Consider the following 23,111-nt stretch of genomic DNA (forward strand, 5'->3'; position numbering starts at 1 on the left):
TTGACACATCTGTGGCATTGTGTTGTGTGACAAAACCACACATTTTAAAGTGGCCTTTTATTGCCCCCAGCACAAGGTGCACCTGTGTAATGATAATGCTGTTTTAAAAATGTGCATGCCACATATCAGGTGGATGGATTATATTGGCAAATTATAAATGCCTACTAGCAGGGATGTAAACAAATTTGTTCACCAAATTTGAGAGTAATAAGCTTTTTGTGTGTCTTATTTCAGCTCATGGGACCAACACTTTACATGTTGCGTTTATATTTTTGTTCATAATACCAGAATAGTACCAGAAAGAACTAAACACTTCTTGATTTACTTCCATATATTTTCTCTCTGTGCTAGCAGTGAATGGTACCACAGAATTTAAAGATGGGCTGATTCTGAAACCAAGAAACCTCCTCCTGTAGGCGTAATTTTTTATCATCTGAAGTGCAAAAAAACGACAGAATTTCATGTATGAGAAAGCCGCCTCTTACGCAGCATCAGTGACATTGCGGTTGGACTAGGGATACAGAGAAGTTGAATGCGCTATTTTGTAAGGGTGTTACAGTTTGGCTACAACACAGACCTTTTACCCTAGCCATATAATCATATAACTGCGTTAACCTCCCAGGGAAGAACAAAACTGGCAGATATTCGAAGTTCCTGCTTGACAGCCACAAACGCTTTGCCTTTAAAAGGATTTATTTATCGCACTGGAGAGGAAGGGTCTCGATTCTCACCATGTCCAGAGTCGCGGATTTGTCGAAAATTCGACAAGAGAGAATGAGAGATATTAATTTACGGGTGAGTGGATGTATTTGGAGGCTTACTTTTACTGATACCGTGTGCTACTGGCAAACTTCTGACAAAAGTGAAATGCGCAAAAAGTAAATGTTTCAAGCGCATCTGTACATATGATTAAAACTTGAAACTTGTGGATGTCATTTTAGAATTGGAGACATTATCTTATATTGGATATAGTGATAACGTTTAGATTGCGATCGTCATTGCAGAAGCACGTAGGCTATCTTTTAGGAAGTTTGCGCAATATGGAGATACTTTATAAAAACAAGCGGCGCGCTTGGCAATGATCCTGCCCTTATGGTGACAAGTGGTCTGTGGAAGCCTATACTGTTCATCACCTTTTTCTGTTTGGTCATGATTCCCCAAAATACTCGAGACTAGTGGTCTGAGTTAGAGAAAGTTTTTTTTAGAGATGAATTTTTTTTTTGGGGGGGGGGGGTATTTGTGCAGTTGTTTCCATATTTGCAGTTTTCCATGTAGGCTATATATAGACCTATGAGACACCCCTAAAATAAGTATATACCTTTAGTGTAATATTTCTGATTGGAAGAAGCATGTACCTGTACAGTATTTTGTTTTATTTCAGAATTACATGTAAACGTTATACACCATACATAGGCTACAACAACAAAACAACAGTGCATCATGCTATTACCATGCAAGCCTGCAATATTAAAATATACTGGTGTGTGTACCATTTTGCCTCCCAATTAGACTGATTGTGTGTGTGTGCCTGTGCACATGCTTGCATGTGTGCTGGTTCAGGGAGTGAGGACTGCATGTGCCCTTAGTTTTGTTAATGTAGTGATCTTGTATGTAAGCCATACATAGGCTACAACAACAAAACAACAGTGCATCATGCTATTACCATGCAAGCCTGCAATATTAAAATATGTGTAACGGCTGTCAATGTCGTTCTCCTCCTCAGACGAGGAGGAGCATGGATCGGACCAAGATGCGGAGTAGGAGGTATTCATGATTTTAATGGCAAACCAACAAACACTACAAATAAACAAAACAACAAACGTGACTAACCTGCAACAGTCCTGTGTGGCCCAAATGCTAACACAGGAAACAAACACCCACAAAACACCAGTGAAACCCTGGCTGCCTTAGTATGACTCTCAATCAGAGACAAACGATACACACCTGTCTCTAATTGAGAATCATACCAGGCCGAACACAAAACCCAACATAGAAATAGAAAACATAGACTGCCAACCCAACACTCACGCCCTGACCAATAAAGACATACAAAACAAGAGAAAACAGGTCAGGAACGTGACATAACCCCCCCCTTAAGGTGCGAACTCGGGCGCACCAGCACAAAGTCTAGGGGAGGGTCTGGGTGGGCATCTGACCACGGTGGTGGCTCAGGCTCTGGGCGAGGTCCCTACCCACCATAGTCACTCCCCGCTTCCGTATCCCCCTTCCAATGACCACCCTCCAACTCAACCCACCTAAATGAAGGGGCAGCATCGGGATAAGGGCAGCAGCGCCGGGATAAGGGCAGCAGCTCCGGGATAAGGGGCAGCAGCTCCGGGATAAGGGGCAGCAGCTCCGGACTGAGTGGCAGCCCGGACTGAGTGGCAGCTCATGACTGATGGCAGCTCATGACTGGTGGCAGCTCATGACTGGGTGGCAGCTCATGACTGGGTGGCAGCTCGACGGTGGCAGCTCATGCTGGAGGGCAGCTCATGACTGGAGGGCAGCTCATGACTGGAGGCAGCTCATGACTGAGGGCAGCTCATGACTGGAGGGCAGCTCATGACTGGAGGGCAGCTCATGACTGGAGGGCAGCTTCATGACTGTAGGCAGCTCATGACCGTAGGGCAGCTCATGACCGTAGGGCAGCTCATGACTGTCTGGCGTCTCTGGCAGCTCCTGACTGGCTGGCGTCTCTGGCAGCGCCTGACTGGCTGGCGTCTCTGGCAGCTCGACTGGCTGGCGTCTCTGGCAGCTCCTGACTGGCTGGCGTCTCTGCAGCTCCTGACTGGCTGGCGTCTCTGCAGCTCCTGACTGGCAGGCGGCTCTGGCAGCTCCTGACTGACGGACGGCTCTAGCGGCTCCTGACTGACGGACGGCTCGGGACAGACGGGCGGCTCTAATGGCTCGTGGCAGACGGATGGCTCAGATGGCGCTTGGAAGACGGATGGCTCAGATGGCGCTGGGCAGACAGATGGCTCAGACGGCGCTGGGCAGACAGATGGCTCAGACGGCGCTGGGCAGACAGATGGCTCAGACGGCGTTGGGCAGACAGATGCTCAGACGGCGTTGGGCAGACAGATGGCTCAGACGGCGTTGGGCAGACAGTGGGCTCAGACGGCGTTGGGCAGACGGATGGCTCAGACGGCGTTGGGCAGACGGATGGCTCAGACGGCGTTGGGCAGACGGATGGCTCAGACGGCGGGCAGGACGGATGGCTCAGACGGCGCTGGGCAGACGGATGGCTCAAGACGGCGTTGGGCAGCCGGGCAGTTCAGGCACCGCTGGGCAGACGGGCAGTTCAGGCACCGCTGGGCAGACGGCAGACTCTGGCCGGCTGAGACGCCAATAGGCCTGATGCGTGGTGCCGGAACTGGAGGTACCGGGCTGAGGGCACGCACCTCAGGGCGAGTGCGGGGAGGAGGAACAGGGCTCTGGAGATGCACTGGAAGCCTGGTGCGTGGTGTAGGCACTGGTGGTACTGGGCTGGGGCAGGAAGGTGGCGCGGATATCCGGACCGGTGAAGGAGGACACGCGCTCTTGAGCACCGAGCCTCTCCAACCTTACCAGGTTGAATGGTCCCCGTAGCCCTGCCAGTGCGGCGAGGTGGAATAGCCCGCACTGGGCTATGCAGGCGAACCGGGGACACCACCTGTAAGGCTGGTGCCATGTACGCCGGGCCGAGGAACGTACTGGAGGCCAGATACGTCGGGCCGGCTTCATGACATCCGGCTCGATGCCCAACCTAGCCCTCCAGTGCGGCAAGGTGGAATAGCCCGCACTGGGCTAAGCACGCGTACTGGGGACACCGTGCGCTTTACCGCATAACACGGTGTCTGACCAGTACGACGCCCTCTCACTCCACGGTAAGCCCGGGGAGTTGGCTCAGGTATCCAACCCGGCTTCGCCACACTCCCTTTAGCCCCCCCAAGAAATTTTTGGGTGAGCCTCTCGGGTTTCCAGCCACTCTGCCTTGCTTTCGCCTCATAAAACCTCCTCTCCGCTTTCGCTGCCTCCAGCTCCGCTTTGGGGCGGCGACACTCCACTGGCTGTGCCCAGGGTCCTTTACCGTCTAGGATCTCCTCCCAAGTCCATTCCTCTTCTCTCCATTGCTTTGGTTCTTGCCGTCCTTCTCCAATCCGCTTGGTCCTGGTTTGGTGGGTGTTTCTGTAACGGCTGTCAATGTCGTTCTCCTCCTCAGACGAGGAGGAGCATGGATCGGACCAAGATGCGGAGTAGGAGGTATTCATGATTTTAATGGCAAACCAACAAACACTACAAATAAACAAAACAACAAACGTGACTAACCTGCAACAGTCCTGTGTGGCCCAAARGCTAACACAGGAAACAAACACCCACAAAACACCAGTGAAACCCTGGCTGCCTTAGTATGACTCTCAATCAGAGACAAACGATACACACCTGTCTCTAATTGAGAATCATACCAGGCCGAACACAAAACCCAACATAGAAATAGAAAACATAGACTGCCCACCCAACACTCACGCCCTGACCAATAAAGACATACAAAACAAGAGAAAACAGGTCAGGAACGTGACAATATGACATGTTGTGTGTACCATTTTGCCTCCCAATTAGACTGATTGTGTGTGTGCCTGTGCCCATGCTTGCATGTAGTGTGATCTTGTATGTAAGGGAGGAGTACATGCAGCTTGTGTGTGTGTGTGTTTGACTATAGCATCGGTTGCCATAGAAATGACACTCTGTTGGTGTGATATTATCTGCTTTCTCTGGCACAGTGGATGGTGGATGGCTGAGAAAAACCTTGGCTTGCCAGCGCCATATGAACATCACTTTCCTATGGTGGGGGGCGTGTGTGCATGTGTGCATGTACGCATGTATGCTTATTGCACATTTATTAAATATAGTATGTATGCATGTATGCTTATTGCATATTTATTAAACATAGTATTGAGGCCAGTGCCAACAAATCTATGTGTCACTCACACACTACAACAAACTGGACAGTTAGAAGTTTTGCATGTTCAGCACATGCAGGAGACCATGCTTCGAGTCATTTTGCTGGTGTCCTCGGTTCATGTTACACATTCACTCCACTACACTAATCAGACCTGAGTTTACATAGTATTTGTTTTCTCTTAAATACTTGTAGTGTTTTTCACAGAGCCTGCCTGGAGTGCCATATGGGTGGTGTTTGCACTAAATGGGAGTATTCTTTTGATTTCTTTGCACCAGGCAAGGATAAATAAAGGTTGAGAAATACTGCCCTAGTATATCAAAGTCAATATTTTTACTGCAATGCTTATTACAACCCCCGCTGTTGATGTTTTTTAAAGCATGGGTGCCCTTATTTGCTGTGGTAGTCCCCAGCACTCCTACACACCCTTGTAGTTCGAACCCTGATTAAAGCTGCAATATGTAACTTTTAGGGCGACCCGACCAAATTCACAGAGATTTATAGATCTGTCATTCTCATTGAACGCCATTCTAAGAAGCTCTAGATCTCTTCTATGTTTCGTTTTTTTGTATCTTTTACTTTCGGTTTTGTACACCAGCTGAAAAAGCAATATTCTTGGTAATGGAAAAGGTATTTGACAGCGGTTTAGATAGTACAATGATTCTCTACAAAATGACTGCTTGTTTTGTCACGTAAACTGAAATTAGACAAACTATTAGGAAATGGAGGAGTGATGTCTGCATTTCACACCTTTTTAAATAGTAACTTTCCAAGTACTTTCCAAGTACAATTAGTGACCAGAGTAAAAACTATCATCGTCACTGTGCTTCCTTATGTTATTATTTTGATCGGTATTGCTACCGGTATGTATGGTTGTGTTGAACTTAACCAAACGGAATAGGAATACTTCCTACAGTACAGGAGTGAGGTGGGAGGGAGCTATTGCAATCTATAGCACACATGGGAAACTGTGTAGGAGAATGTGTGTAGGCGTGAATGTGTTCGAACGAGAGCACCGAGGGCGAAGGACAAAGCTTGAGAGTTAGAAATAAAGAGTGAGAGAGGGGGATGGAGAAAGATATTGTGTGAGATACAGAGAAGGAGAGATGGAGGATACGACTTCCATAGAGAGCAATGACTCTGGTGCATTCCAGAGTTGTGTGTCAGGTTGGAGAGATTCACACACACACACACACACACACACACACACACACACACACACACACACACACACACACACACACACACACACACACACACACACACACACACACACACACACACACACACACACACACACACACACACACACACACACACACACACACACACACTCACACACACAGGCCAATATCTGTCTCTTATACACATCTAGATGTGTATAAGAGACAGACTTTGTTGTGTGTGTTTGCCATTGCTTTATCAGTGACTCAGTGAAGTAAACAGGTGGAAGACTATAAAATGAATCCCCCCTATAGACTCTGTCCATATTCCCATGTCTTTCTCAGTGTTATCGTCCTGACACCTTCTATATCTCTCTATCTCACCCCATCTATTCTTTCACTCCCTGATGTATTGCTCACTTTAGCGTCTAAGCCAATTATACAGCACTAGGCTGTGTGTATATATATATATATATATATATAGAGAGAGAGAGAGAGAGAGAGAGAGAGAGAGAGAGAGAGAGAGAGAGAGAGAGAGAGAGAGAGAGAGAGAGAGAGCTTTGCCTCTGACACATCAGAAATGATTAATTATAAACTTCATTGGTATATTTATTCTCTTTTCCCTGTAAAAATGTTAGTGCTTTGCATTGCTGCATCAAAATAACAGTTTACTTTAAACAGGTACACAAACATTGACCAACAATTAGGGACAGTACAGATGTAGAGGTTTGGAAGACCTGGTCCAGCATATCAGTCAACCCTGAATGTCGTGGGTCACCACGCAGGTGATGATGCCCAAATGTAATGGTAATATTGGCAAATGTTAACTTTTGGACCTGTATAAGTAGTCCCGGATAGATTCAGAGAAGTGTTTCTCAACTCCTGTCCCCACAACCCACATTTATTTTCCCAGCCAAGCACAAACACACAATTCAACTTGATGTGACGAACAATCTACTCATTAAGTCTTGCTTTATCAACCACACAATTTATCAGGTGTGTTAGTGCTGTGTGGACTATGAGATGGTGGAAAACACCATGAAGGTCATTGTCTAGACATTTACCACTCAGAAATATTTATATTTTAATTATGACATGGCAAACTACAGTCAATCTGTCTAGCTTGGGTTCCTCTTTTATTGTAAAGTTCATGTGATCATCACAAGGCTTTCTCCAATTTGCTTCACAATATCAGCCTTCTGTAGAAAAACAGCGGAACAGAGAAAGAGACATAAAGCAATGATGGGGAAGTGAGTGAGAAGGTGTAGAAAGACAGTGAAAACACAGACATCTATTGTGTTGCATTCTAGGCCTATGTTGTGTAAAGTGCTGGGAGTCATCTCCTCTCTCTCTGTCTCTCTCATATTAACGTCCTCTGCTGGTGATCGCTGTCAAAAAATTCTGACCGGTTTTGTAAATCCTCTTACTTTTATAGTGACATTTGGTTTTGAGACCTATCCACATGTGCTGATCTCACACACAGAGAATCAAGTCTGTAACTCTCAGCTTATCCTCAAGTATCTAACTCTCAGCTTATCCTTTATCCTCAATTATTTCATACTGAAAACAGAAAAACTTTTGACCTCAAATGAAAAACTGCACAAATGCGGTTTTGTGGTGCCCTCCCTCTTTTGCCGCTGTTGCCCTAGTAACAGCTCACCCTGCCCACTTTAGCCCCGAAAGAGGAAGCCTTCCCTGTCTACTTCCTGAGCAGGATGTCAACATGGCAACAGACATAAGGCTGTCCCTCCCCTGACACACAGACAAAAATACATTACTTGGCACAACTCTAAAATAATGGAAAGACATTGTTAACCCTTCACTGCTACTATATACCTGTTTCTGCTTGAACAAGCAATCCCAACACAGGAAAATGTACAGGTTCAATGTGGCGGCAACTGCTTTTAGTTCCCAAGAAGTCAGCAATTTAATTTGCATGAAGTTCTACTTCATCAGACTGGTTCCCAAAGACACTGAACATTGCTCATGCTTCTGTGACAGGAACACACTGGAGTTTTTAGTTGGAGGTAGTATCAGCTATTAAGTTAGTTGTCAGGGTTACTATGGGCTGCCTGGTCAAGGTAGCTATGGTTACAAGATGATTGTGGACATTGCATTAGGAAATCCTCATTAGTGATGGAACGTTTTAATGATGGAACATTACGATGATAACAATGGTGTGTGTGACGGATCCGGGGGGGAGGGGGACTCCCTCTTTAGCGTTTGTCATTCTCACATCTAATTTTGACACCTAAGAGGGCTACTGGTAACCCTTAGATTTTGCTTCCGTTTGCTATTGTCACGAGTTGTATGCTTTCCACCAACATGTTTCTTTAAGGCAATGATGGAAGGCCTCTTTTTAAAAGCAGAAGAGTAGGAGGATTAAGGGAAGTTCTGACACACGATTTAAACTCTTTAACCTGTCCACCTTATGTCAAAGGTGCCATTGTATGTCATCAGTGCATTCTGCTTCTCTCCTCCTTTTTACATTTCCTCCCAGAATAAGGAGAAGGAGCGCATGAGGGAGAGGGAGAAGGAGGCGCGGGACAGGGAGGCGCGCTACAGCAATGGGCATCTCTTCACCTCCCTCACCGTGTCGGGGACCACCCTTTGTTCAGCATGCAACAAGAGCATCACTGCCAAGGAGGCCCTCAGCTGCCCCAGTGAGTACTACTAATGCCCCTAGAAATACTACTACTACTACTACTACAAATTAATACAACTACTACCACACACACAGCACCCCTATAGGGGCCCTTAACTGTCCCAGTAAGCCTTGCCTACCCACCAGATCCTTCAGATACAGGCCTGAGCTACACAGCATGTGTACCTCAGCAAACCAAAAGAGCATCTCAAAAACGTACCACACCCTGTAACTCCCTAAAACCCTAAGACGATTTACAAAAATGCAGCATCATTTATCAGGACATACATTGTCATATCACTCTATAGTGGCAGAATATTGAGGCACTACCAAAGGGAACTATCTACGCTATTTATACCATTCCTTTACAAGCAAATCAACCTGTTAATCAACCTGTTAACTCTCCAAATAAGCTACAATACAGTAATGAACTACAATGTGACTATCAATTCCATTTAAAATAGTTACATTATGGACATTGATCTACATGCAGTCAGATAATGGGTGAGAGTTGGGGATGGTGAGCTTCTCACTCACTCAAAAACATCTCTCCACTGCCATCCTCACAGCCAAATTGGCCTAGAAGGAGCTGCAGCCCAATGTGTTTTCATTACATTTGATTTAACTTAGAATAGATTGTGCTGGAATACATTTTGGTTTGTGTCTTATGCTAAGTATTTATTTTGAAATATTTACATTATAGGAATACATTTTCACACACAGTTCACACACAAATATACATATTAATTTATGCAAAACTTGCCACGGTGTGTGTCAGTCATGTGCACAGGCAAAACATTTCACACACAAATATAGACACGTGTCACACACACACATACACACCCTTTCCTGTTATGCCTATATACTTCACTTTTTCTGCTGGGTAGCATTTCTTCATTTCTCAACCAAACCTGATTCAGTTTTCCAGACAGAGAGGGTTGGTTACAGATAACAAACAGTTCCTGTGTTGTCAGGACTCCATGCCCCTGTACAGATAATAGCCCTGGTGTTCTGTCAGAACTGTGCACCCTGTGCTGGCCTGCACCAGACTCTGCTCTGATAGCCCATCTGTATCTGTGGCAGGCGGTAACCGCTAACATAGCCAGGCGCTAACTATGTACCTTGCAGGTTCTTCCTATTTTGAGGGGGATTTAAAGGTTAAAGGTCACTGTCTCATGACGTTGTTCAAAGTCCTAATACTAAATTATGAAATATGCTAAATTTAGTTCAGTGTGAATACCATTAATGCTAGTACACTTACTCACCAGATTTAGTTTGGCTTGATTTCCCTGCACCAAATCAAACCGGTGAATAAGTAAAAGCAAATAAATTCAGTGTTCACTCAAACAATTGTCTTGTTATCTGTAACCAACCCTCTCTGTCTCTAAAAAAATGTTTTTACTGCAACAGGGAGTCAGGATTGCGTTCTTCAGTGTGTAAGCCTACAAATTTAAGTAGGCTTTATGTCTAGATTTGTATCAGAGAAGTGTTAAGGGCGGGCGGGGGAGGACCAGTGGAACTGGGTTAGAGGTTTCTGAAACACCCCTGGGTCTCTCCTCCCCTCCGCCAGTTGTGTCTAAACCCTGACTTCCTGTTCACAAACCCTGCACAGGAAGTGAAACGATGGCCACAAACGAAGCAGGTGGGACAGGGAAAGAGAAGTGGGAAGAGAGAGGAAGATCCTCACCATATATTAAAAGTTTCTCCGTATTCGATGAAGGTTGACATAAAATAGAGGAACAAATTGAGAGAGACAGTAAGATACATATAGGGTAGGGGGGAAATTCAGAGAGAGAGAGAGAGAGAGAAAATGCTTGAAAGAGTGAGTCACGTGTGTGTTTTCTTTTTCTCACAGCCTGCAGTGTAACCATCCACAACCGCTGTCGAGACACGTTGCCAAACTGTGCCAAAATGAAACAGAGGGTAAGAGATAACAGAGGATTTATATACAGGGTATTCGGAAAGTATTTTAGAATGCGTTACAGCCTTATTCTAAAACTGATTAAAAAATAAAAAATACCCCTCATAAATCTACACACAATACCCCATAATGATGAAGCAAAAACAGGTTATTAGAATTTTTTTCTGATTTATTAAATATCGAAAAATGAAATCACATTTACATACGTTTTCCTACGCTTTACACAGTACTTTGTGGAAGCACCTTTGGCAGTGATTACAGCATCGAGTCTTTTTGGGTATGACACTACAAGCTTGGCACACCTGTATTTGGGGAGTTTCTCCTATTCTTTGCAGATCGTCTCAAGCTATGTCAGGTTGGATGGGGAGCATTGCTGCACAGCATACAATGATACTTTAGACGATTCTGTGCTTCCAACTTTGTGGCAACAGTTTAGGGAAGGCTCTTGTAACGTCTGGAGAGTGATGGGTGTGGAGTCAGACGCAGAGAGCAGAAGGTGGACGGGAAAAACGCTTTTAATGTCCTTTCGTCAAGTAACCAGTTACAAACACGGGTGAAGCCCAAAACACAGGTGCAACAAACCCAAAACCATAGTTACTAAAAATACCGGACAGCGAAAACCCAAAAGAACACAAACACCACATACGTCAAATAWCAACAAGCCCGCACAAACACCAGCGGGCTAAACGAKCTTAAATAACACCCATCCCAAAACCCCAACAAGGAACAGGTGAAAACAATTAGACAAAAACAAACGAAAAGGAAAAAGGGATCGGTGGCAGCTAGTAGACCGGCGACGACGACCGCTGAGCGCCACCCGAACAGGAAGGGGAGCCACCTTCGGTGGTATTCGTGACAGCTCTTTTCTGTTTCAGCATGACAATGCCCCTGTGGACAAAGCGAGGTCCATACAGAAATGATTTGTCGAGATTGGTGTGGAAGAACTTGACTGGCCTGCACAGAACCCTGGCCTGAACCCCATTGAACACCTTTGGGATGAATTGAATCTGACTGCAAGCCAGGCCTAATCACCCAACATCAGTGTCCCATCTCACTAATGCTCTTGTGGCTAAATGGAAGCAAGTCCCCACAGCAATGTTCTAACATCTAGTGGAAAGCCTTCCCAGAAGAGTGGAGGCTGTTATAGCAGCAAAGGGGGACCAACTCCATATTAATGCCCATGATTTTGGAATGAGATGTTCGACGAGCGGGTATCCACATACTTTTGGTCATGTAGTGCATATGTATACAGGTGAAGTCGGAAATGTACATACACCTTAGCCAAATACATTTCAACTCAGTTTTTCACAATTCCTGACATTTAATCCTAGTAAATATTCCCTGTCTTAGGTCAGTTAGGATCTCCACTTTATTTTAAGAATATGAAATGTCAGAATAATAGTAGAGAGAATTATTTATTTCAGCTTTTATTTCTTTCATCACATTCCCAGTGGGTAAGAAGTTTACATACACTCAATTAGTATTTGGTAGCTGTTATGCTGGTGAATGAGGACCCAAAAGCGACTTAACGGAAACAGAGTCTTTATTCCAGTCTTAAACAAAAACGATACTCCTGGATATTATCTTAGGTAAATACAAAACAGGAAAACTGAAATCCTCTCGTCAGTAGAGAGGAACGACTGGAGACGCGACCACAGACTGCAGGTCGCTTCGGGAAGGCACAGGCCGTAGCTGACATAGACACCTGCTCACACGCAGCATCTGAAGAAGGCAAAAACACGACAGGGCGGAACAAGGACACAGAACAGCAAACATCAAACAAGYATCCGACAAGGACAGAAGCGGAAAACAGAGGGAGAAATAGGGACTCTAATCAGAGGGCAAAATAGGGGACAGGTGTGAAAGAGTAAATGAGGTAGTTAGGAGAATGAGGAACAGCTGGGAGCAGGAACGGAACGATAGAGAGAGAGCGAGAGAGGGAGAGAGGGAGGGGGAGAGAGAGGGATAGAAAGAGGGAAAGAACCTAATAAGACCAGCAGAGGGAAACGAATAGAAGGGAAGCACAGGGACAAGACATGATAATCAATGACAAAACATGACAGTAGCATTGCCTTTAAATTGTTTAACTTGGGTCAAACGTTTCGGGTAGCCTTCCACAAGATTCCCACAATAAGTTGAGTGAATTTTTGCCCATTCCTCCTGACAGAGCTGGTGTAACTGAGTCAGGTTTGTAGGCCTCCTTGCTCGCACACGCTTTTTCAGTTCTGCCCACACATTTTCTATAGGATTGAGGTCAGGGCTTTGTGATGGCCACTCCAATACCTTGACTTTGTTGTCCTTAAGCCATTTTGCCACAACTTTGGAAGTATGCTTGGGGTCATTGTCCATTTGGAAGACCCATTTGCGACCAAGCTTTAACTTCCTGACTGATGTCATGAGGTGTTGCTTCAATATAGCCCCATACTTTTCCTCCCTCATGATGATGCCATCTGTTTTGTGAAGTGCACCAGTCCCTCCTGCAGTAAAGCACCCCAACAACATGATGCTGCCACCTCCGTGCCTCACGGTTGGGATGGTGTTCTTCGGCTTGCACGCCGCCCCCTTTTTCCTCCAAACATAACGATGGTCATTATGGCCAAACAGTTCTATTTTTGTTTCATCAGACCAGAGGACATTTCTCCAAAAAGTACAATCTTTGTCCCCATGTGCAGCTGCTTCTTCCTTGCTGAGCGGCCTTTCAGGTTATGTCGATATAGGACTTGTTTTACTGTGGATATAGATACATTCGTACCTGTTTCCTCCAGCATCTTCATAAGGTCCTTTTCTGTTGTTCTGGGATTGATTTGCACTTTTCGCACCAAAGTACGTTCATCTCTAGGACACAGAACGCGTCTCCTTCCTGAGCGGGATGACGGCTGCGTGGTCCCATGGTGTTTATACTTGCGTACTATTGTTTGTACAGATGAACGTGGTACCTTCTTGGCTGATTTCTTTTGATTTTCCCATGATGTAAAGCAAAGAGGCACTGAGTTTGAAGGTCGGCCTTGAAATACATCCACAGGTACACCACCAGTTGACTCAAATGATGTCAATTAGCCTATCAGAAGCTTCTAAAGCTATGACATAATTTTCTGGAATTTTCCAGGCTGTTTAAATGCACAGTCAACTTAGTGTATGTAAACTTCTGACCCACTGAAATTGTGTTGCAGTGAATTATAAGTGAAATAAACTCTGTAAGCAATTGTTGGAAAAATTACTTGTGTCATTGTCACGCCCTGGCCATAGAGAGCCTTTTATTCTCTATTTTGGTTAGGCCAGGGTGTGACTAGGGTGGGAATGCTAGTTTCTTTATTTCTATGTTTTCTGTTTCTATGTTTTGGCTGGGTATGTTTCTTAATCAGGGACAGCTGTCTATCGTTGTCTCTGATTGGGAATCATACTTAGGCAGCCTGTTTTTCCACCTTAGTTGTGGGTAGTTGCCTTTGTTAGTGTCCTGGATAGCCCTAGTAAGCTTCACGTTCATTTTTGTTGTTTCTTGTTTTTGTTGGCGACATTCATAATAAAAAATAAATATACGCTCACCATGCTGCACCTTGGTCCGGTCATTTCCCTGATGATGTTCGTGACAGAACTATCCACCACAAAAGGACCAAGCAGCATGGTAAGGAGGACTGGACATGGGAGGACAATCTGAATGGGAAAGGATCCTGGACGTGGGAGGAGATCCTGGTGGGAAAGGATCGCCTGCCGTGGGAGCAGGTGGAAGCAGCGAGGAAGGCGGAGGCAGCGAGTAAAAGGGCCCAGGATTACACAGGGTCACGGCTGGCACGAAAGACCGAGAGGCCACTCCCCCAAAAAGTTTGGGGGGCACACGAGGAGATTGGCTGAGTCAGGTTGGAGACCTGAGCCAACTCCTCGTGCTTACCGTAGGGAGCGTGGTACTGGTCAGGCACCGTGTTATGCGGTGGAGCGCACGGTGTCTCCTGTGCGCGTTCACAGCCCGGTGTGCTACATTCCAGCTCCCCGCATCGGCCGGGCTAGAGTTGGCATCCAGCCAGGACGGATGGTGCTGGCTCAGCGCATCTGGCCGCCAGTGCGTCACTACGGCCCAGGGTATCCTGCGCCGGCTCTGCGCATGGTGTCTCCAGTGCGTCTGCACAGCCCAGTGCGTCCTGTGCCAGTGCCCCGCCTTTGCCGTGCGAAGGTAACCATCCAACCGGGACGGGTTGTGCAGGCTCTACGCTCGAGACCTCCGGTGCGCCTCCACGGCCCAGTGTATCCGGTGCCTACTCCAAGAACCAAGCCTCCAGTATGTCTCCCCAGCCTGGTGAGTCCTGTGCCTGCTCCCAGAACCAGGCCTCCTGTATGTCTCCCCAGCCTGGTGAGTCCTGTGCCTGCTCCCAGAACCAGGCCTCCTGTATGTCTTCCCAGCCTGGTAAGCCCTGTGGCACCTCCACGCACCAGGCTGTCCATACGTCTCCTCACTCCAGTGATGATCCATGGCACGAAGCCTCCAGTGATGATCCATGGCACGAAGCCTCCAGTGATGATCCATGGCATGAAGCCTCCAGCGATGATTCATGGTCCGGAGCCTCCAGCTACGGCCTCCAGTCTGGAGCCTCCAGCGAGGGTCCCCAGTCCGGGGCCTTTAGCGAGGGCCCCCAGTCCGGGGCTTGCAACGAGGGTCCCCAGTCTGGGGCCTGCAGCGAGGGTCCCCAGTCCAGAGGCGCCACCAAAGTGGGGGGAGCCAGAGGTGGAGCGGGGTCTGCGTCCCGCACCGGAGCCGCCACCGAAGTAGATGCCCACCCGGACCCTCGTCTATAGAGTCAGGTTTTGCGGCCGGAGTCCGCAAACAAGAAATTTGTTGAGTAGTTGAAAAATTATTTATAATGACTCCAATAGACATTATAGACATAGACATTAGACATTATGGAGTATTATGGACACCAATAGACATTATGAAGTATTGTGTGTAGGCCAGTGACACACAATCTCCATGTAATCCATTTTAAAGGCAGGCTGTAACACAACAAAATTTGGAAAAAGTGAAGTGGTGTGAATACGCTCTGAAGGTACTGTATACAAGCATGTAATAATATGTGGTATATGATATTGAACTGTACTCTATTTAACCACAGCAACAGAAGATGGCTCTCATGAGGAACAACTCAGCTCTGCAGAACGTGACCCTTCGTACCAAAAGTCAGTACATACAAATGCGCACGTGCATGCTACCTGCTTTAAATTCTTTATTACATACGCAAAGGAAAATTAATTTTTCACTATTGGACTAGAATGTAATAACAATGTCAGTTTCGCAATTGAGCATCTGTATCTGTAGTTTCACTTTTGAACTCTGAAATTGTATCTGTGGAGACTCCTTTTTCATTATAAGAGTTTCCCTTTTACAATATTCCACTATATTCCTCCTCCTCTTCTCCTTCCTCCTCTATTCCCTCCTCTTCTTCCTCCTCCTCCAACTTTATCTGCTCCTCGTTAGCCCCCATGATGAGGGAACGCCCCAGCTCCGCCATCCTCCACTCTGACAATCTCCGCCAATCGCTGCTGGGCTCGCGCCGCGGACGCTCCGGCCTTTCCCTCTCCAAGAGCGTCTCCACCAATAACATTGCAGGGTGAGCCCCGCTACCGCCTGCTCATTGGCCAAAGCACAAAAAGGGGGAGGTTACGAGGGAAACCACAGTCAAACTTGTCATTGACATTAATAGTGACATCATGCCACATATACACTTTTCATAGTAGAAATGAAAGTCCCACTCACTAATTAATATATATACAGTACCAGTCTAAAGTTTGGACACCTACTCATTCCAGGGTTTTTCCTTATTTTTACGATTTTCTACATTGTAGAATAATAGTGAAGACATCAAAACTATGAAATTACACATATGGAATCATGTCGTAAGCAAAAAAAGTGTTAAACAAATGATGGTTTGGGATGAGTTGCATCACAGATTGAAGGAAAAGCAGCCAACAAGTGCTCAGCATATGTGGGAACTCCTTCAAGACTGTTGAAGGAGAATGCCAAGAGTGTACAAAGCTGTCATCAAGGCAAAGAGTGGATACTTTGAAGAATCTAAAATCTAAAATATATTTTGATTTGTTTAACACTTTTTTGGTTACTACATGATTCCATATGTGTTTTTTCATAATTTTGATGACTTCACTATTATTCTACAATGTAGAAAATAGTAAAAATAAAAAATGTAACTTGAATGAGTAGGTGTGCCCAAACTTTTGACTGGTATTGTATACTCAATAAAAATATAAACGCAACATGTAAAGTGTTGGTCCCATGTGTAATATGCTGAGATAAAAGATCCCAGAAATGTTCCTTATGCACACAAAGCTTATTTCTCTCAAATGTTGTGCACAAATTTGTTTACGTCCCTGTTAGTGAACATTTCTCATTTGCCAAGATAATCCATCCACCTGACAGGTGTGGCTTATCAAGAAGCTGATTAAACAGTGCGATGATTACACAGGTGCATCTTGTGGTGGGGACAATTAAAGGCCACTCTAAAATGTGGAATTTTGTCACCCAGCACAATGCCACAGATGTCTCAAGTTTTGAGGGAGCGTGCAATTGGCATGCTGACTGCAGGAATGTCCACCAGAGCTGTTGCCAGAGAATTGAATGTTAATTTGAGGAGTATTTCTGTCTGTAGTAAAGCCCCTTTGTGGGGAAAAACTCATTCTGATTGGCTGGGCCTGGCTACCCAGTGGGTGGGCCTATACCCTCTCAGGGCAACTCATGGCTGCGCCAATGTCCAGTCATGTGAAATCTATAGATTAGGGCCGAACAAATGTATTTCAATTGACTGATTTCCTTATAGGAACTGTAACTCCAGTCAAAACTGTCAGAAATGTTGCAGTTCGGTTTTAATGTTTTGTCAGCGGTGGCTTGGGGAGTGTGTGTGTTGTGTGTGGTGTGCTGTGTGTGTGTTGTGTGTGTGTGTGTGTGTGGCGTGTGTGTGTGTGTGTTATATATATGATTATTATATACACTGCTCAAAAAAATTAAGGGAACACAACAACACAATGTAACTCCAAGTCAATCACACTTCTGTGAAAATCAAACTGTCCACTAGGAAGCAACACTGATTGACAATAAATATCACATGCTGTTGTGCAAATGGAATAGACAACAGGTGGAAATTATATCACCCCCAATAAAGGAGTGGTTCTGCAGGTGGTGACCACCAGACCACTTCTCAGTTCCTATGCTTCCTGGCTGATGTATTTTGGTCACTTTTGAATGCTGGCGTGCTTTCACTCTAGTGGTAGCATGAGACGGATCTACAACCCACACAAGTGGCTCAGTAGTCAGCGACTCCAGGATGCACATCAATGCGAGCTGTGGCAAGGTTGCTGTGTCTGTCAGCGTAGTGTCCAGAGCATGGAGGCACTTACCAGGAGACAGGCCAGTACATCAGGAGACGTGGAGGAGCCCGTAGGAGGGCAACAACCCAGCAGCAGGACCGCTACCCTCCGCCTTTGTGCAAGAGAGAGGCACAGTAGCGCAGAGCACCCTGGCCAGGCCTGCAAATGACCTCCAGTAGGCCACAAATGTGCATGTGTTGCTCAAACGGTCGAAAACAGACTCCAATGAGGGTGGTATGAGGGCCCCGACGTCCACAGGGGTGTTGCTTACGACCCAACACCGTGCAGGACGTTGGCATTGCCAGAGAACACCAAATTGGCACAATTCGCCAACTGGCGCCCTGTGCTTTCACAGATGAAAGCAGGTTCACACTGAGCACATGTGACAGAAGTGACAGTCTGTGGAGACGCCGTGGAGAAGCGTCTGCTGCCTGCAACATCCTCAGCATGACCGGTTTGGCGGTGGGTCACGTCATGGTGTGGGGGTGGCATTTCTTTGGGGCCAACACAGCCCTCCATAGGCTCGCCAGAGGTAGCCCTAACTGCCATTCGGTAGCGAGATGAGATCCTCGGACCCCTTGTGAGACCATATGCTGGTGCGGTTGGCCCTGTTCCTCCCTAATGCAAGAACATGCTAGACCTCATGTGGCTGGAGTGTGTCAGCAGTTCCTGCAAGAGGAAGGCTGGATGCTGTGGACTGGCACCGCCGTTCCCAGACCTGAATCCAATTGAGCACATCTGGGAAATATTCTCGCTCCATCACCAACGCCACTTGCACCACAGACTGTCCAGGAGGTGGCGGATGCTTTAGTCCAGGTCTGGGAGGAGATCCTCAGGAGACCATCCCGCCACCTCATCAGGAGCATGCCCAGCCGTTGTAGGGAGGTCATACAGGCACGTGGAGGCCACACACACTACTGAGGCCTCATTTTTGACTTGTTTAAGGACATCATCCAAAGTTGGATCAGCCTGTAGTGTGTTTTCACTTTAATTTTGAGTGTGACTCCAAATCCAGACCTCCATGCGGTTGATAAATTTGATTTCCATTGATATCTTTGTTTTGAATTTTCAGTTGTCAGCACATTCAACTATGTAAAGAAAAAAGTATTTAATAAGAATAGTTCATTCATTCAGATCTAGGATGTGTTATTTTAGTGTTCCCTTTATTTTTTTGAGCAGTGTATATTAATACTGTATTGATATCGCCGTTTGTACTTTTGTTATTTTCTGTGTACTCATACATATGTGGATGGTTTCTGTGTGCATGTTTGTGTTTACTGCATATGCATATGGCATGTGTATATTATACATGTTTATTGGTGCATGTGTATATGTGTATATTTGTGTTTTTGTCCTGGCGTGTGTGTCCTCGTCCATGCTTCTGTATAGGAACCTGAATGATGACTCTCCCTTGGGGCTGCGCAGGATCCTGTCCCAGTCCACAGACTCGCTCAACTTCAGGAACAGAGCCATGTCCATGGAGTCGCTCAACGACGAGGGTAAGACCCAGGGATGTGGTTGTGTATCTCCTGGGATTAAACGTGGTACATTTGTGCTATGTATTTGCTTCTGATCTTAAGCCGAGGCATACAGATTGTGTAGCTTATGCAAGTCTGTGGGTCTGGGACAAGGTTGTATCCATTACATAGGGAAAGCCTCAGGGATTTTGGGTAGAGGGTAAAAGGTATATTGGCAACTGTCATGTCATGATGTCCATGTCTACATTGAAAACGTTTATATGAAAAAAGGATGAATATATATTAATTGTCAGGAGAGATTTTAAGACATTTAGAGGCCATTTGTTGTTTACACTGGATGAATGTTTTCCTCTCTCAGGAGAAGTGTACTATGCCTCCATGCTGGAGGAAATGGAGATTGAGGGGCGGGATTTTGAGGCGGACTCATGGAGCATGGCGGTGGACTCGGGCTACCTGCAGACGCATCGCAAAGACATCATCAAGAGGCAGGACGTCATCTATGGTGAGAGTGGTGACATGCACTGTACGTCTTGAACCTCTTTCCCTTTGTGGTGAAAAGGTCATGGGCTGGGCGATGGAAAAAGTGGCAATTGCAGAGGCTGCTTGTTTCAGATCATGGCCACCATCCACTACTGTTGTGCCCTTGAGCAAGGCAATTAACCCCGACATAGCTCCAGGGGTGCAGCTGACCCTCTGCCTCCTCCCAAATGTTCATATGTGTGTGTTTCTGTCAGGTGATGTGTTTCTGTCAGGTGATGAACAGAGCAAAATATGAATTTCCTTCGCTAGATGGGCAATTCTATTTTATCCCTATGTTACATGATTGACTCTTTCTTTGCGTTTTTTGTCTTCCGCAGAGCTGATCCAGACAGAGCTGCACCACGTGCGGACGCTTCGCATTATGGAGCGAGTGTTCCGCCAGGGCATGCTGGAGGAGGTGCAGCTGGAGCCGGGCGTGGTGCACGCCATCTTCCCCTGCCTGGACCGCCTCACTGGCATCCATGTCCGCTTCTTGGCACAGCTGCTCACACGGCGCAACCACAGCCTGCAGACTGGCAGCACCTACAACTTCACTATCCACCAGCTGGGAGATGTGCTGCTGGAACAGGTACAGTAGGTAGACAGACATGGACATTATACCAACTGCCTTATGTGATGTATACATTTACCATCCTATATCTATCCTACCCTGCCTTTCTTTTTTAAAATGTTTATCCCCTTTTCTCCCCAATTTTTGTGGTATCCAATCGCTAGTAATTACTATCTTGTCTCATCGCTACAACTCCCGTACGGGCTCGGGAGAGACGAAGGTCGAAAGCCATGCGTCCTCCGAAGCACAACCCAACCAAGCCGCACTGCTTCTTAACACAGCGCGCCTCCAACCCGGAAGCCAGCCGCACCAATGTGTCGGAGGAAACACCGTGCACCTGGCCCCCTCGGTTAGCGCGCACTGCGCCCGGCCCGCCACAGGAGTCGCTGGAGCGCGATAGACAAGGATAATCCCTACCGGCCAAACCCTTCCTAACCAGACCGACGCTAGGCCAATTGTGCGTCGCCCCACGGAACCTCGGTCCCCGCGCTGCACAGAGCCGGGCCGAGACCCAGAGACTTGCGCAGCTACACTGGCCATGCATATGCCCTAGACCATGCGCCACCGGAGGCTCCATTTCTAAGTGTCTCGAAAGCAATTAAAGAACTTTCTACTTCGCTACCAACCCGGATCGGGAGCACCCCCACAGTAAAAAAGCTGACTAGCATAGCCTAGCAATAGCGTTCAACAAGGTAAATACAAGCATCTAAATATCATTTAAATCACAAGTCAAGACACCAGATGAAAGACTACAATCTTTTGAATCCACCATCATTTGCTATTATTAAATTGTTACAGGGAAGACACAATTGTAAATCTTTAGTAACCACTTAGCAAAAGACACAACTTGTTATTACTCCACCATTTTTTTCCTTGCATCAGTAGCTATCACTTATTCGACTAAATAAAAGATATATATAGCACTAACCAAGAAACAACTTCATAATGCAAGTCTGATAAATATTTATGGTATAGGAATGTTTTTTTTTTGAAAAATGTGCTTTTTCAGGTAAAACACAAGTTGTACAGTGCGAGCGGTGCCAATCTGAATGCGTGGAAAGCGCCGGAAATACAGCGACCCGACGTCAATTCCAAAATACTCATCCTAAAACATTTCTGAAAAATAACGCATACAGCAACGAAAGACACGATCTTTTGAATCCAGACAATATTTCAGATTTTCTAATGTTTTAAGGGAAACACAATATGAAACTATTAGCAACCAGATAGCAAAGACAACACTTTTTCTCTCCACCATTTTTTTCCTGCATCAGTAGCTATCACTAATTTCGACTAAATAAAGATAATATAGCCACTAACCAAGAAACAACTTCCATAAGATGACAGTTCTGATAACCATATTATGGTATAGATATTGTTTTTTAGAAAATAGCCATTTTTCATGGTATAAATCACAGTGTACATTGCCAGCTGCAATCTGAAAAGCGTTTGGAAGCGCCGAATAATTACACAGACCGACGTCAATTACCAAATACTCATCCTAAAAACATTTCAGAAAATACACACAACAGCAACGAACACAATCTTGTGAATCAGACAATAATTTCAGATTTTCTAAGGTTTTACACTTAGACACAATATGAATCTATTAGCTAACCCATAGCAAAGACACAACTTTTCTTCCACCATTTTTTCCTGCATCAGTAGCTATCACTAATCGAAAATTAAATTATATAGCCACATAACCAAAAACAACTTCAATAAGGATGACAGTTCTCTTAAACATATTTATGATTAGATATGTTTTTTTAGAAAAATTAGCATTTTTCAGTAGAAACACCAGTTGTACATTGCAGCTGCAATCTGAAATTAGCGTTGGAAGCAGGCCGGAAATAATTACAGAGACCGCGTCAATTACCAAAATATCATCCCTAAAACATTCAGAAAAATTACACAGCCTCCTACAAGCAACGAAGTTTTTGACAAAGCGAAAAACACAATATATCGTTATATTAGCATACCCAATGAGCTAAATCACCCCAGCAAAATCAAGGCAAAGCATAACTTATCCCACCAAAAATATAATTTTTTCCAACTAACATTCTCAGGAATTTCAGAAGGACATAGTCCTGTAACATCATATAACCAACAATTGCATATTGATTTGTTCCGAAATGTGCATATTTAGCATCACAAATCTTGGTTATGCAATGTAATCTGTCAACATGCATGCATTCGGCCGCGCCACTTGAAAGTTGGCACCTATGATTCATATTTATCGATTAGATTGACAAAAAAATACAGGTGGACAGCTAAGAAAGATGCATTTCATTAATGCAACCGGATTTAAAATTAACGTTACAATACATACATTGTGAGTACAGCCAGACTAAGTGCCGCAAAAAAGGCCGAAACTGCTTACATTTTCCACCATAAATACGGGAATAAAATCAAATAAAACTCTTACTTTGGACGCAGTCCATCATAATCCTGGCATATGGTCCTTTGTCCACAAAGTATCGTTGCTTTGTGTAAAACGACCTCCTCAACTTC

General features: G+C 45.5%; 1 protein-coding gene across 1 annotated transcript in view; it reads left to right on the plus strand.

The window, feature by feature from the left end:
• Positions 1-462: 462 nt before the first annotated feature.
• Positions 463-23,111, plus strand: part of LOC111956055 (rho guanine nucleotide exchange factor 2-like) — a 58,981-nt gene continuing 36,332 nt past the window's right edge. Inside the window, 8 exon segments of the mRNA XM_070436271.1 lie at positions 463-795; positions 8,603-8,765; positions 10,602-10,669; positions 15,767-15,830; positions 16,129-16,261; positions 19,419-19,528; positions 19,866-20,009; positions 20,365-20,615. Of these exon segments, the coding sequence (XP_070292372.1) occupies positions 733-795; positions 8,603-8,765; positions 10,602-10,669; positions 15,767-15,830; positions 16,129-16,261; positions 19,419-19,528; positions 19,866-20,009; positions 20,365-20,615 (996 nt within the window). The 5' untranslated portion in view covers positions 463-732.

Source organism: Salvelinus sp. IW2-2015, linkage group LG31 (assembly GCF_002910315.2).
Source record: "Salvelinus sp. IW2-2015 linkage group LG31, ASM291031v2, whole genome shotgun sequence".
In the NCBI taxonomy this organism is placed as follows: Eukaryota; Metazoa; Chordata; class Actinopteri; order Salmoniformes; family Salmonidae; genus Salvelinus; species Salvelinus sp. IW2-2015.